This window comes from Populus alba, chromosome 11, assembly GCF_005239225.2.
Source record: "Populus alba chromosome 11, ASM523922v2, whole genome shotgun sequence".
Classification (NCBI taxonomy): Eukaryota; Viridiplantae; Streptophyta; class Magnoliopsida; order Malpighiales; family Salicaceae; genus Populus; species Populus alba.
This window is the reverse complement of record NC_133294.1, coordinates 13,995,550-14,008,104: the sequence shown is the minus strand read 5'-3', so window position 1 is coordinate 14,008,104 and position 12,555 is coordinate 13,995,550. Positions and strand designations below refer to the sequence as shown.

Genomic DNA, 12,555 nt, shown 5'->3' with positions numbered 1-12,555 from the left:
TATATCATGTCTACTAATCATCTTAGTACTTAATTTATCCAGCTTTCCCATTAAAGCCTCCATCATTACTTCTAATCTATTTTGTCTTTCTACAAGATTCTTTATATTCAATTGTGTCACACTTTTTGATGACATTGTGAACACCTGCAATAAAGCTTAGTGGTAATTTTTTTTCCTCACATACTCCCTCATGTGTTTACATTTGATTTAATATCACCCACTCTTGTTTTACACAATTCAATCGGGCTTTTCACTCTAATAATCTTACTATTCCCTTTCCCTCATTATTCGCCTACTTAGTTTCTTAAAGGTAACTTATCAAATAATCAATCAAAATAACATAATGATTTTTCAATGATAAAGAATCAAGAATCAAGAAATATATAAAATTATTAAAACAAAACTTGAGTATAAATTTATGAATATCAGTGAAAATTTGAACAAATATAATGAAGAAAAGAAAACACAAAATAAAATCAATGAGGTTTATGTTAAAGATTCAAAGAAAACTAACTACTTTAAGAAGTAAAGATTCAACTTCAAGAATTTCAAGAATTCAATTCAGCAATACAAAGATTTGGTATGTACCTATTCGACAAAATCAAGAAAATATTTAAGAAAATCTCGGACAACCTTAAAATTTAAGGGTTTGTATTTGGTTATACTCTAACTTGTCAATTCAATCAATTCTTGCAATCTTTCTTTAATCTTTTTTTTACTCTAGGTTGAAATCAAGAAAGATAAAAGATGAAGATCAAGACAACAATTTTTCTTTGATGTGTTTGGAAAAAAAATCAAGAAACTAAGTAAGATCATTTTTTTAATACAGGGTTTAACGCAAACGCAAACTTTGAAATAATAAGAGAAGAATAAATTGTTTTTTTTTTTTAAAAAAAAAAACAAGACCCCAGTCGAAACTAAAATAAAATAAAATCAAGTAACAACATAAACTAAATATTAAAGGGATATAACCTGATAATAGCATAAGTTTTGATACCAATTGATGTTGACATATTCCAAGATACACTAAAAATCATGTTTGAATGATTTGCAACTTGACCCAAGAAGAACTTGTCTTATAGAACCAAAATTATGCGTAATGATCACTTCCATCATACACCTATAAAGAAATGTGAACGAGTGGTATTAAATCACAACAAAATTGATCAATCATTTAAAGAGTTTGTAAGTTAAGTTAAGAACATAGTATGAAAATCACTCAACCACATAAAAGATAGCAAGAATGTCAATTTCTTTATTAAAAATAATATATTTAAAAAAAATCTCTACAAAAAAGTATGTATACTAGAAAGAATCTCAAGTCTAATAGGATATCCCTAATGAATATGAATGAACCTAATACATAATAATAATTAAATGAACCCAAATTTAAATAAAGACCCTGATATCTAAAAAAAAACCTAATAATAACTAAAAGACAAATAAAACAATAGACTAACTAATTTAAATATTACTAAAGTAGTTTTTGTAATCTATTGACAGAATTGAAGCTCAATTTTGAATGCATTGTTCTCTCTCGTCTTAATTTATTAGAGAGGTTTCCATATATAAATGGAAAGCTATGTATGTTTACTTTCCAATGTATCTATAATTACATTAAAATTATTGATGCAGCTCCAGTTATGACAAAAAAAGTAGCTAAAGGTTAAAACTGACATATTTGAATCTTTTTGTAATGACTGAATGTCCACCTACAAGCCTTTCTTAAACATGAACTAAATTAATCAAGAGTTGTACTTCATTATTTAATATTTTCTTGAAGTCCATCTTAGCTCATGTGTTTGAAAAAATCTATTGAAATCCTTTTTGAACCTCTTAACCCCTATTCTTGTCAATGGACAAACTAGAACCTCTAAGGGATCTCTTGATGTTATTTGGATTGCATCATCAACCTACTAGTACAATCCAATCCATTCTTAGTCATGAAAAAAAAAAAAAAAGGATTTCCATTCAAATATATACATAAAGTTTTTCTCAAACTTCATCTACCACCAAACAATTATTGTTCTAATTATTTTTTTCTTACTATTTATATTTTGAGAGGATAATGAAATGCTACCTTGCTAGACAAGCTTATAAAATCTTATCTCATGATTTAAAATAGATTAATGGGTTGTTTAGGAGTATGGTAACAATTGTGATTCAAAATGTTTTTCACTTGTAAATGTATTAAAATATTTTTTTTATAAAAAATTTTAATTTTAATATTAGCATGTCAAAATGATCTGAAATATATATATATATATATATTATATATATATATATATATATAATTTGAAATAAAAAAAGGAACAAAACGATTCATGAATCATGACGCTCTTTGATTCCAGTTTCTCAGTTGACTTGGAGTTTGAAGGAGTAAGAAACACATTGCTAATGGAGGTAGTTAAACTTGCTCCAGTTGATCCCTTTCTGTTTGTTGTGTCGGTTAATTATGTACGAAAGCGCGTGGGTCCATTATAGAAGTCAGACGGTGCTCTCCTTCTCTTCGTTGTGCGCACCGTATTGGGAGGAATTTTCAGTTTTAGAATTTGATGGGGGGGGGGGGGGTGTTTTGCGTTGGTTCAACGCTACTCGCTCTTTTCTGTTTGGTGGCCCAGGCCCACAAGCCCATGCTTCAAAGTTGAAAACTATACCTGCGTTTATTTGTTGAGAATTATCCAGTTTTTGAGAAATTGTTTTAGGAAATAGATAATTATAGAAAAAATATTTATAAATTGAAAATATCTTGTTTTCTACATTTTTCAACTAAATTGAAACAAAAACAATGAAACGTTTTTTTACCGAGTCCTGTACCATGTTTTTCCAATTTCACCATGCATACCTAGAAAACCAAGCCCTAGTTAAGGTTGATTTTATCAATATCCAACCAATTTGACTTGTAATAATCCAACGAGGTAAAAAAAAACATGTTTTATATCTTTTACTTGAAAATATATATAAAAAACTATATCCATGGATTAACTCAATATAATTCACATCCAAGTACTCAATCAAGTTATGTCTTATGTAAGATTTAACAACTATATATGTTCTCTATTATAAAAAAAGAAAGAAAGATAAAGACTTTGTTTGATTCACCTAGTTTATTATGAACATATATATAAAATATCTTTCTTTTTATATTGAAATTTTTTCTATGTAACTTTTGATACTATTTCAAGATAAAAGAGATAATACAACGAAGACAAAGAATATAAGACTAAATAAAAAAATAAAATTGAATTTGATAATGATATATAAAATAAAATGATTGTCTTTACATCTTGTTTGGTTAATGGTCGATAAAATAGAATAAAATACAAAAATATCTATTTTATTTTTAATATATATGATTATCAAACTTATATATTTTAAAAAATAACTAGATAGTATTTTTTTTTTTTACTATAATTTATATTGAGTATTGAAATTAATAATGGTATAATAACCTTAGTTATAAAACATGAAGTGACTCGATGTGTCGACGTGGGACCTGACTAATCCAAATGCCCAAACTAGTTTGGGTTTAAGAGAAATCCATATCGATCACGACTCGATAGATTGCAGGCAAAACTCGGATAAAAAACTCATTGATTTTTTTTTGAAAAAAAATTTATTTATTTTTATAAACAATGTCATTTTATTTAAAAAAATTATTGGGGCTAACTTATATAAACCCATGACCCTGACCTTACCCTTGATCGATTCTCGATACGAGTTAAAATTATAATAATAACCATTTTTATTTTAACATATCTTAGTTGAATAACTTTGAAATTAAAAGTTTTTTATATTAATATTTTAGGAATAAAAATAAAAATAAAAAAATATTATTTTTAGAGATATGTTCCCTCAATAACTCATGTATTGGAAATACAAATACAAATTTATTTTTATATCTATATTGCTATTTCTGTTACTTCGGAATAAATATGTTTCTATTCTTTTTATCTAATTACAATAACAAATAACTAAACTCTAATGTCTTTGTTAAAGAATTTTTAGTATCGAAATGATTCATGAAGTATCAATTTTGTGTCAAGATCTGGCTAAAATTGAAGACACTTGAGAGTCGTGTGAAAACTTAACAGCAGGGGTTTGGTTAGAACAACCATCAATAAATGGGGAATTTAATATATCTATATATAGGCACCCAATCATGACAAACAATACACAGATTTATATATAGTGGTCATGATATTGCTGTGCCAATTTTCTCATATTAAAACTAATTAATCCTCATTATTCGATTAATCTAAACTACCATCTAGCTATCTGTACACAAGATAAGAAAAAAAAAAAAAAAGCGTACAGATCTAAATAAACTCTACCCAACCCTGGCTTGACGTTTCAGTTTTTCTTCTTATTGTTTCAAAATGTTGATGTAAAACAGCTTTGTGATAGGATATATGGCCATTTGCCATTGCCTTTTCCAGCAAAGACCAGAGAAAGAACGTGTCTGGAGCTTCTTAAATCTTAAATTATACAAGTTCTTCTATCAAAAAATGAAGAAAAATAAAAACTTGTACACGCTGTTGGCAGACTGGGTCAATCAAATGGTTAAAATTACAAGTCCAAACCTGGACAGTGTGCATGGTAAACGAAATTCCTCGGTTCAGGAATGTCCCAGCAAACAGGTCGAACATGGCATGGACCTGTCTGTCTGAGACTTTTAACAATGGTGAGGAGGGTGAGGTGTTCCTGGCAGCTGCCTACAATATTGTTATTATGAGCTCGTGACTGCATTTTCAACAAACCCATATATTTTACCAGTTTATCTTGCCTGCCATGAAGTGAATTCTGGAAAAAAAGAAGTTCAAGGCATTCAAAACATGACAAAAATTTATGAACTTGCATAGCTTGACACGCTCAATTATTTTACATGGTGTTGTTACTAGTTCTGGTTTCAATTTTGAATGACCACTGAGAATGATCTTGAGGAACGTCCACTAAATTTCTTCAGTGTATGAACATATCCAATTTGGCTTTTTCTTTAGCTCGCAAATTGTTTCGTTCTTGTGTATGATCATGTACATACCATTTTTGAGCCAAAGGTGTTTGAATTCTAGATGAGATAGTAAAAAAAAAAAACAGAAGAAAAAAAAAAGAAATTTTCCGTTGTATCAAATAATTGCTATAGATCCATTGAAACACTGGGTTACAATTGTTCGATAGCTACACAATAGGAAAAAATGGCATTACATGCCAAGTTTTATTATTCAGGTGAGGCAAAAAAAGAAATATAATGATGAACATTTAATCAATCAATTTTACGCCTCAACAGGAAGGAAACCCATTTCTTGGAGTACTTTTGCACATTCTGGTTGAGCCACCTTCTTCATGTACCCAAGAGCATTGGCATATCGGAGATTATCCACCACTCCAACGTTCTTGGTGAGGAGGATCCTAGCAGAATCAACGCTCTTGAATGGTTCATTGCAATCGGCTCTGGGGCTCTCCACCAACCTAATCTCACAGATATCTTCCTCGTGATCTCCCGCCACGGGTAGGCGGTATGTGCCGCTGCTGTCAGTCGTGCCCTCCACGGTGTATGTCAATGTGCCATTCTCACGGTTGTTGCATACCAGTTTCACCTTGGCACCTGCACCATGCACACACACACACACACATAAGAAGAAGAGCTAAAATTTTGAATTCAGAATTTAAAAACGAAATTGCAGATTACTTGTTAGTGCTTGTTAACAAGACCAATATATATGTATACTGATGGCCTTCATGATATAGTAACATTGGTGCATAAAAGCTGAGCATTCGATGCCATAATATACGATAATCAAACTATATATTAACCACATCGTTTACCTGGAATGGCGTCGCTGATCTTGGTCTGAAACTCAACCCGGCAAGTGTCACAGTAAACCTTGCCTTCGACTTCTAAGTAATCTGCAGCATAGGAGGAGATGAGAACGGAGGAGAAGCAGAGAGCTGTAGCAACGAAGGCAGCAACGGTGAAACACTGTGCCATTTTGTGCTATGATTATTATTAGGGTTCCGATGAAATATGCATGGATTAACATTCCTTTTATAGGGAAAAAGAGAGGTGAAGCTACTTGTTTTTGTGTGGTTGTTATTCAGGTTTACAGCGGAAAATACGGTTCCATCACAAATGTTTTCAAGCTTTGCCTGTTTTTTTTCCACTAGAATAGGTAAAAGGGTTGTTATTATTATTTTTTTAATTCATGCATTGACAGAAGAATTTCCATCTCTTTCCCATAATTAGTTAGAAATTAATTTTATTTAGCATTGTTTTTTTATTTAAAAATACATTTAAATAAATTTTTTTTTAAATTTTTTAATTTTCAGTACATTAAAATCATAAAACAAATACTAAAAAAAAAGATCAATTTGATTTTTTTTTTTATATATAAAATGCACTTTTAAAGACAGTAGAAGCAGTATTTCCAAACACCATTTATATATATATATATATATATATATATATATATATATATATATAAGAAAAAGGAAAAAACAATTTTTTCCGAGATTCCGGTGAAGACTGAGCTCCAAGGTGGAGGAATTTGCCGTTTCCTTGAAATAGGAGGAGTTCGGGACATTTTTTGGGCATCAACAGAAGCAATCAATTTTATTAGGGCCCATTAACAGCTTTAAAGATCAGACAAAACAAGCCCACTAGGGATATCCTTTCAACCTCAGTCCATAAAACCTTCTTTGCTGTGCCCGTGCCTTCTTCTATCTATATTTCAATTTCTGCCTTGCCAACCGTTTATCGGGTTTTGATTTGGATCAGTTTATATATAAGCTAAATTAGTATTTTTTTTAATATTTTTTTCATTTTAAAAAATTTAATTCTGAATTGATAAATCAACCGTTCAATCAAGCATCCATCACTAAGCATGCATGAATGCATTTTTTTTAAAATCAAATATGTTGGTGTGATTTTGGAGTCTCAAGCCTATATATTTGATATTATGATTATAGTTATTTTTTATATAAAAATAATATTTTTTATGTTTAAAAAATTATTTTTAATATTATCACATCAAAATAATTTGAAAATAAAAAAAATAATTTTTTAAATACTTTAAAAAAAAAAATTGATGCTTCGAGAAGACAATGAAACAAATTATTAAATTACTAATATTTAACATCCAATCAAAGCAACCCACACTTGTCTCTTTAATATCAATACAGAGTTAATTAAATACCAGTTGTTTCTAAATGATACAAAGATTTTGAATCAAAATAGAAAAAAAATGGAGACAGATAGAATTGTGAGTACATGTGTACAAATTTCATATGATTTATCCAATTTTAGTGGATTGAATATTTATTTGATTTGATTGAGGAAAGACAAATATGATTTAATATGATATGAGTTGTTGTAAAGATAGGTAAATATTACTTAAAAACTAAAACGTGTAGGGTGAATATCGTGCAGTTGATATTATTCATCTCTTCACAAAACATTGTGCATGACCCTGTTTATTTTTCAAAAAATTATTTTAATCCTCAAAATTTTATTTTGGACGATTTGATCTTGATCTTATAACTTATTTGGCCACATCCGAAACAAGCCCCAGTTTTTTGTATAGCACTCTGTACTAGTATGACCTCCTCCACAGTACTAACATGTAAAATTATCCCCATATGAAACAAATAAGCTATGAGGTGTAGTCTGAACTAAATTTTAAGTACCACTACTACTACCTTGACTACTTGAACTATTAGTTGAAGGTCTCTGTCTAAACCTCCTCAAAACCCATTAGCCCTGACAATCACTCCATCTCCTAAATGGACCTACATTCAAAACTTGTTGTCTTAAAGAATGACCCTTTTCTCTAGACCTCTTAAGCTAGCTTGTAGCCATATCCTATAATTCTCGCATCGCTATCAACCTGACGTGCTATTAACAGCCAAGGAGTAAGATTGAAACACTTGTGATACCATAAACACATATATTGAGGATTTGAGTCCTTTAATGAATCTCTTCACTCTTCACTCCTTAGTGGGTAGAAGATGTTTTGCATACCTAGACAACCGAGTGAACTTCATATCATACTCATTCATTGTCATGCTCCCCTAAGATAGCCTCTTAAACCTATAAAGTTAAGCATCCCTAACACTTTGATGGAGAAACCTTTCTAAGAACATGGTACTAAACTCCTTCCATATACACTAAGCCTCTACTGGCCTTGCTCTTTTCCTAGACTTAATCCAAGAGATTGTCACATCTCCTCTAACCTGAACGATGCCAAACTCACTACCTAGTGGTCTGTACATCCCAAAACTTCACACTGTCATTAGATATTGTTTAAGAACCTCTAAGGATCTTCTAAACTGTCCATCCTAGTAAAGATAAGAGGTGACAACTTCATGAAGTTATTCAACGACACATTGACTCCCTGAACATTATGGGATGATGATGGTATATCTTTATCCTTTCTCCTATCTCTCTTCATATTAAACTCTATCCAGGTCTGCCTTGCCTAGATGAGCTGCTGAAACTCTGTAATAGGCTTAGGGTATGCTACCGATATATATATATATATATATATATATATATATATATATATATATATATATATATTACCAACAAAATTGTCCTTTTATAACTCATGAGGATCCTCATCCACTAGTAGAGGTACCTCCTTAACATGTCGATTGTCATCTATTTTAATAGTACTAGCTACATATGTATTCCTTAGTATATCTTATAAGAAACGAGAGCACTTAGGTCATGCCAAAATAAATAGAATGATAATTATCATGGAATTATAGGAAAGCATGTCTATCACAAAGAAAGAAGACATGCTTGATGATAATTCTAAAATTCAAAGACAATAGACAAGACAATATGAACCTTAATGCTCCATTTATTATGAAATTACACTACTATTTTTTTTTAACCTAAAGCTCTGATACCAAGTTTGTCACGATCCGATTCTCGTATCCATGACCGGCATATAAGGAAGGTCCTTCTCTAAGGTTTCATACCTATGTGAACCCAAACTTACATACGAACTTATTATTTAAATAACTTAATTAGAGTTCAATGCAACAATACTAACAAAACTAACTTCATAATATCAATTGTTTATCTTAATACAAGAATTAATACAAATTCATAGTTATGGAACACTAACTATACATAAAAAAAAATGTATTAATAACAACCAAAAGAGCAAGTTCTGAAGATTTGATAAAAATGACATGCTAACAAGTTATAAGTCTGAAAAAGATAAATAATGAGAGGGTGAGTTCAACAACTCGGTGAGTAGATAACGTTCAATATACATACATGAGGTAATACAACAATAATGAATATATATAAAAATATGGCTTCAGGTTTTTAAATAAAAGTTTCTCAAATAGGTTATAACAAGAATATGCTTGTTAGAAAATCAAAATGCAATAAACATGAGGCTTTGTACTGTGGGATGATTAGTCCACATAGGTTGGTGACTCCTTCAACCAATTAAGGTTTCAAATACGATATGCACAAAGACTAATATTATTATATTAGCATGGGTATTCTAATTAGCATATCATAGGTTCATATCATAATTAAACAAACATATTTATATCTCAAGGCTCAACTTATGGCATCAATCAAATGAGGAGCTAGTAATTCAAAAGTATACATTGACTCATATAAAAAATTCAGACTCAACAATTGATCATGATTTATCATAACAATGATAATGGTCAACATATATATTATCAAGAAGCATGGTCCAATTCATATTAACAATTCAAATATTTGTATTATTTCTCATGTATATGGAAAATTATTCACTCACTTAGCTCAAAAAGGAACAAAAATCAAAAGCAGATATTAAAAGTAATCAAATTAATATCTCACGAGTAGAATATCAAGATTATCTGAATACAAAAAAAAAAAAACTATTATTTCCTTTCAGAGATCTCAAATAGTTTTCCAATTTGCCAAGCTTACATTGTGGCATTCTTCCCTAACTGCTAAAAACAAATTCGAACCATCCCATCAATTGAACAAACTCATAAGCATGTTTGTGCTTTGGAATCCATTTCATTCATGTTCTTAACCTTGAGATGTCTCTACCTTCTATTGCCCTTTCCAATCTGCTAGCCGATGATCTTTTCCTCTCCCTTTTTCTATTCTATAGATTCAGTTTTCATGCTGGTTTCAGGTTTTTCAAGATTGAATTTCTTATCATGAAGGAATTTAACAAAGCCTTGGAAAGAAGCTTCTATGTCACTACTCTTCATTAATTGTCATAAGACTTCTTCAAGGGCGACTTCAACATCCTCTATGAGTCCTTCAATTTCTTCAAAGAATTTGTGATGTTGAACTGCAAGATACTAGAAGGCTAGTTGTTTGAATGTAGAGATGGTACAGTATGACATGTTAATGTGCATGTCCGTGCGGCCAAGTAAATTTGTATCAATATTGGCCATATAAATAAGAATGTGTTCGTTGCTGCAAGATAACCATAGTCCATCAATGGCTTCGAGGAACAAAGACATTGTCGAGGGGGCTTGCCAACGCGACGGTGGAGGCTCTTTGACGTGCCTCCTGTTGTGAGGGGTGTTGTGTGTTGGAAAGTTTTTCGAATTTAATCATAAAATTATGATTAATTTTTAGGAGTGCCACCTAGTATTATGGTCACTAGGAACCTATGGTCTGCGAGAGTCTAAGTAAGGGACTAGTTGTGCAAGGGGAAGACGCATCACCCCTAGTGCACCCTACCTAAGGTAAGCTGCATTGTTGTTTGATTGTTTTTTTGTTAGTCTATTCTAAGGTTCAAGGCAGATCTCTCTTTATGAGAGAGTCTCTACCTTATCGGGTTAAATTCTAACCGTTCTAAAGTTTGAATTTTAGCATCGCATTTACACCTTGTATCTTTAATACCCGAGGGTGTAATTTATTGTGTAATTTTACACCCCACAAATATTAAAGTCTACATCTGGATCATAAAAAAGGATTGGAAAAATATTTTTGACATGTTGGCCAAATCCTAATGGATAATCATAAACCGGTTATGATATACTTTTTTAGATTTTAAAAAAACATGACAAAGATGCAATTTTTTTCCTTGTTTTTTTTTAATGAAAAATACGCTTGAAAAAAAAATTAGAATTTGGCTATATGCAACAAAATATTTTTTCTTTTTGAATTTTTTTTTGAAATATTTTGGAGAAAAACCGGGTATTTTAATACTCAATTTGTATTTTACAATGTAAATATACAACCCGATATTATGCAAAATGAATAGAAAAATATTTGAGAAAATCACAAATTTTTTAAAATGATTTTTGGATTTTTTTTTCAAAAAAAAAAATAGTCCACTGTTCATGCAGTGAACAGAGACGGCGAAGAAGAATAAGCAGTTGCTATCACCGGCCTGGAGTGAGGTTGAAGGTGGTCTGGATAGTCGCCCTGAAGCTGGTGGAGATGACAGTGTCTTCGTTGGTGGCTGCAACAGTGGAGGCCGATGTTGGTCACAGCTGGAAGAAGAAACGTTGTAGGGGAGAGAAAGACGTTCATAGTGGCTGCTCTACCACTGGTGAACCGTCTGTTGGTGCAGGAGAAACGTTTATGTGGTGGATATGATGGTGGAGAAGATGGTGGTGGCTGGAACTGCAGAGAGAGGGAGGGAGGGAGGGAGAAACTGCGGAAACTAGGGCAGTGAAGGCTAGTTTTTTTTCCGACTTTGGACCCGATTTTCTCCTCCCTCAGGCCATTAACTCCGCCTCTATTTATAGGCAGTGGAAGAGGGTAATCTCGTCTTCACTAGGGTAAAATTTAAGCCCTTGATTATCTTAGAAAGGATCCCAACTGTTGGTTCAAAGTAGCCTCCCCGAGTTGTTAAATCTGCAGGAAAAGGCTGCTTGAGTTGACCTTTTCACGTCGTCGCCAGCGTCGTCGTGCTGTCACTCATTCTGAGCCGTTCACATGGGGTTGTATAGGAATTGCAAGGGATCCATTTCGTGCAAGTTTGGTTCGATTTGATTGAGAAATTAAGACATTAAATGCACCTGCAAAGTAGGCTCCCACGTTGTTTCTTTCGGGTAAAACAGGGAAGACAATGAACAGTGACCAGATGACGCGTCGTCTGGTCCTTTTTTTTTTAAAGTAAAATGGCGTCGTTTTGGACTGAATTAGGGATTTTTACTGAATTTTAATTTATTCCTTCGGCTTTCAATTTGTGTTAATTGAACCCCTAATTAACCCTAAACGTTTGATTTAATGCAATTAAGCCCTTGATGAACTTCAATTGCAGCCCTGTATTTACGCGTCTTTTGCAATATGGTCCTTGGTCTTTGATTTTATCAATTTAATCCCTAATTGACCACTAAACTTTCAATTTCTTCAATTTAGCCTCCGGTTTTTGTCAATTAAGCCCCTAAAGTGTGGCGCCTCTTGCAATATGGTCATTGGCTCCAAATTTCTTCAATTTAGCCCTTAATTGACCCCAAAACTTCAATTTTCTTGCAATTTTGCCCCTAATTTCAATCAATTAACTTGGTAAAAATTAAATTTGGTCTCTTAAAATTCCAATCTTCTCAATTAAGCCTAAATTAGGC

The 12,555-nt window shown here is 31.8% G+C and overlaps 1 protein-coding gene across 1 annotated transcript; it reads right to left on the bottom strand.

The window, feature by feature from the left end:
* Nucleotides 1-5,200: 5,200 nt before the first annotated feature.
* Nucleotides 5,201-5,996, bottom strand: LOC118038330 (olee1-like protein). Its single transcript, XM_035044650.2, has 2 exons — nucleotides 5,827-5,996; nucleotides 5,201-5,605 (listed from the first exon to the last, which is right to left on the bottom strand). The coding sequence occupies exons 1-2, from the start codon at nucleotides 5,987-5,989 to the stop codon at nucleotides 5,274-5,276; spliced, it is 495 nt and encodes a 164-aa protein (XP_034900541.1). The 5' UTR covers nucleotides 5,990-5,996; the 3' UTR covers nucleotides 5,201-5,273.
* Nucleotides 5,997-12,555: the final 6,559 nt, after the last annotated feature.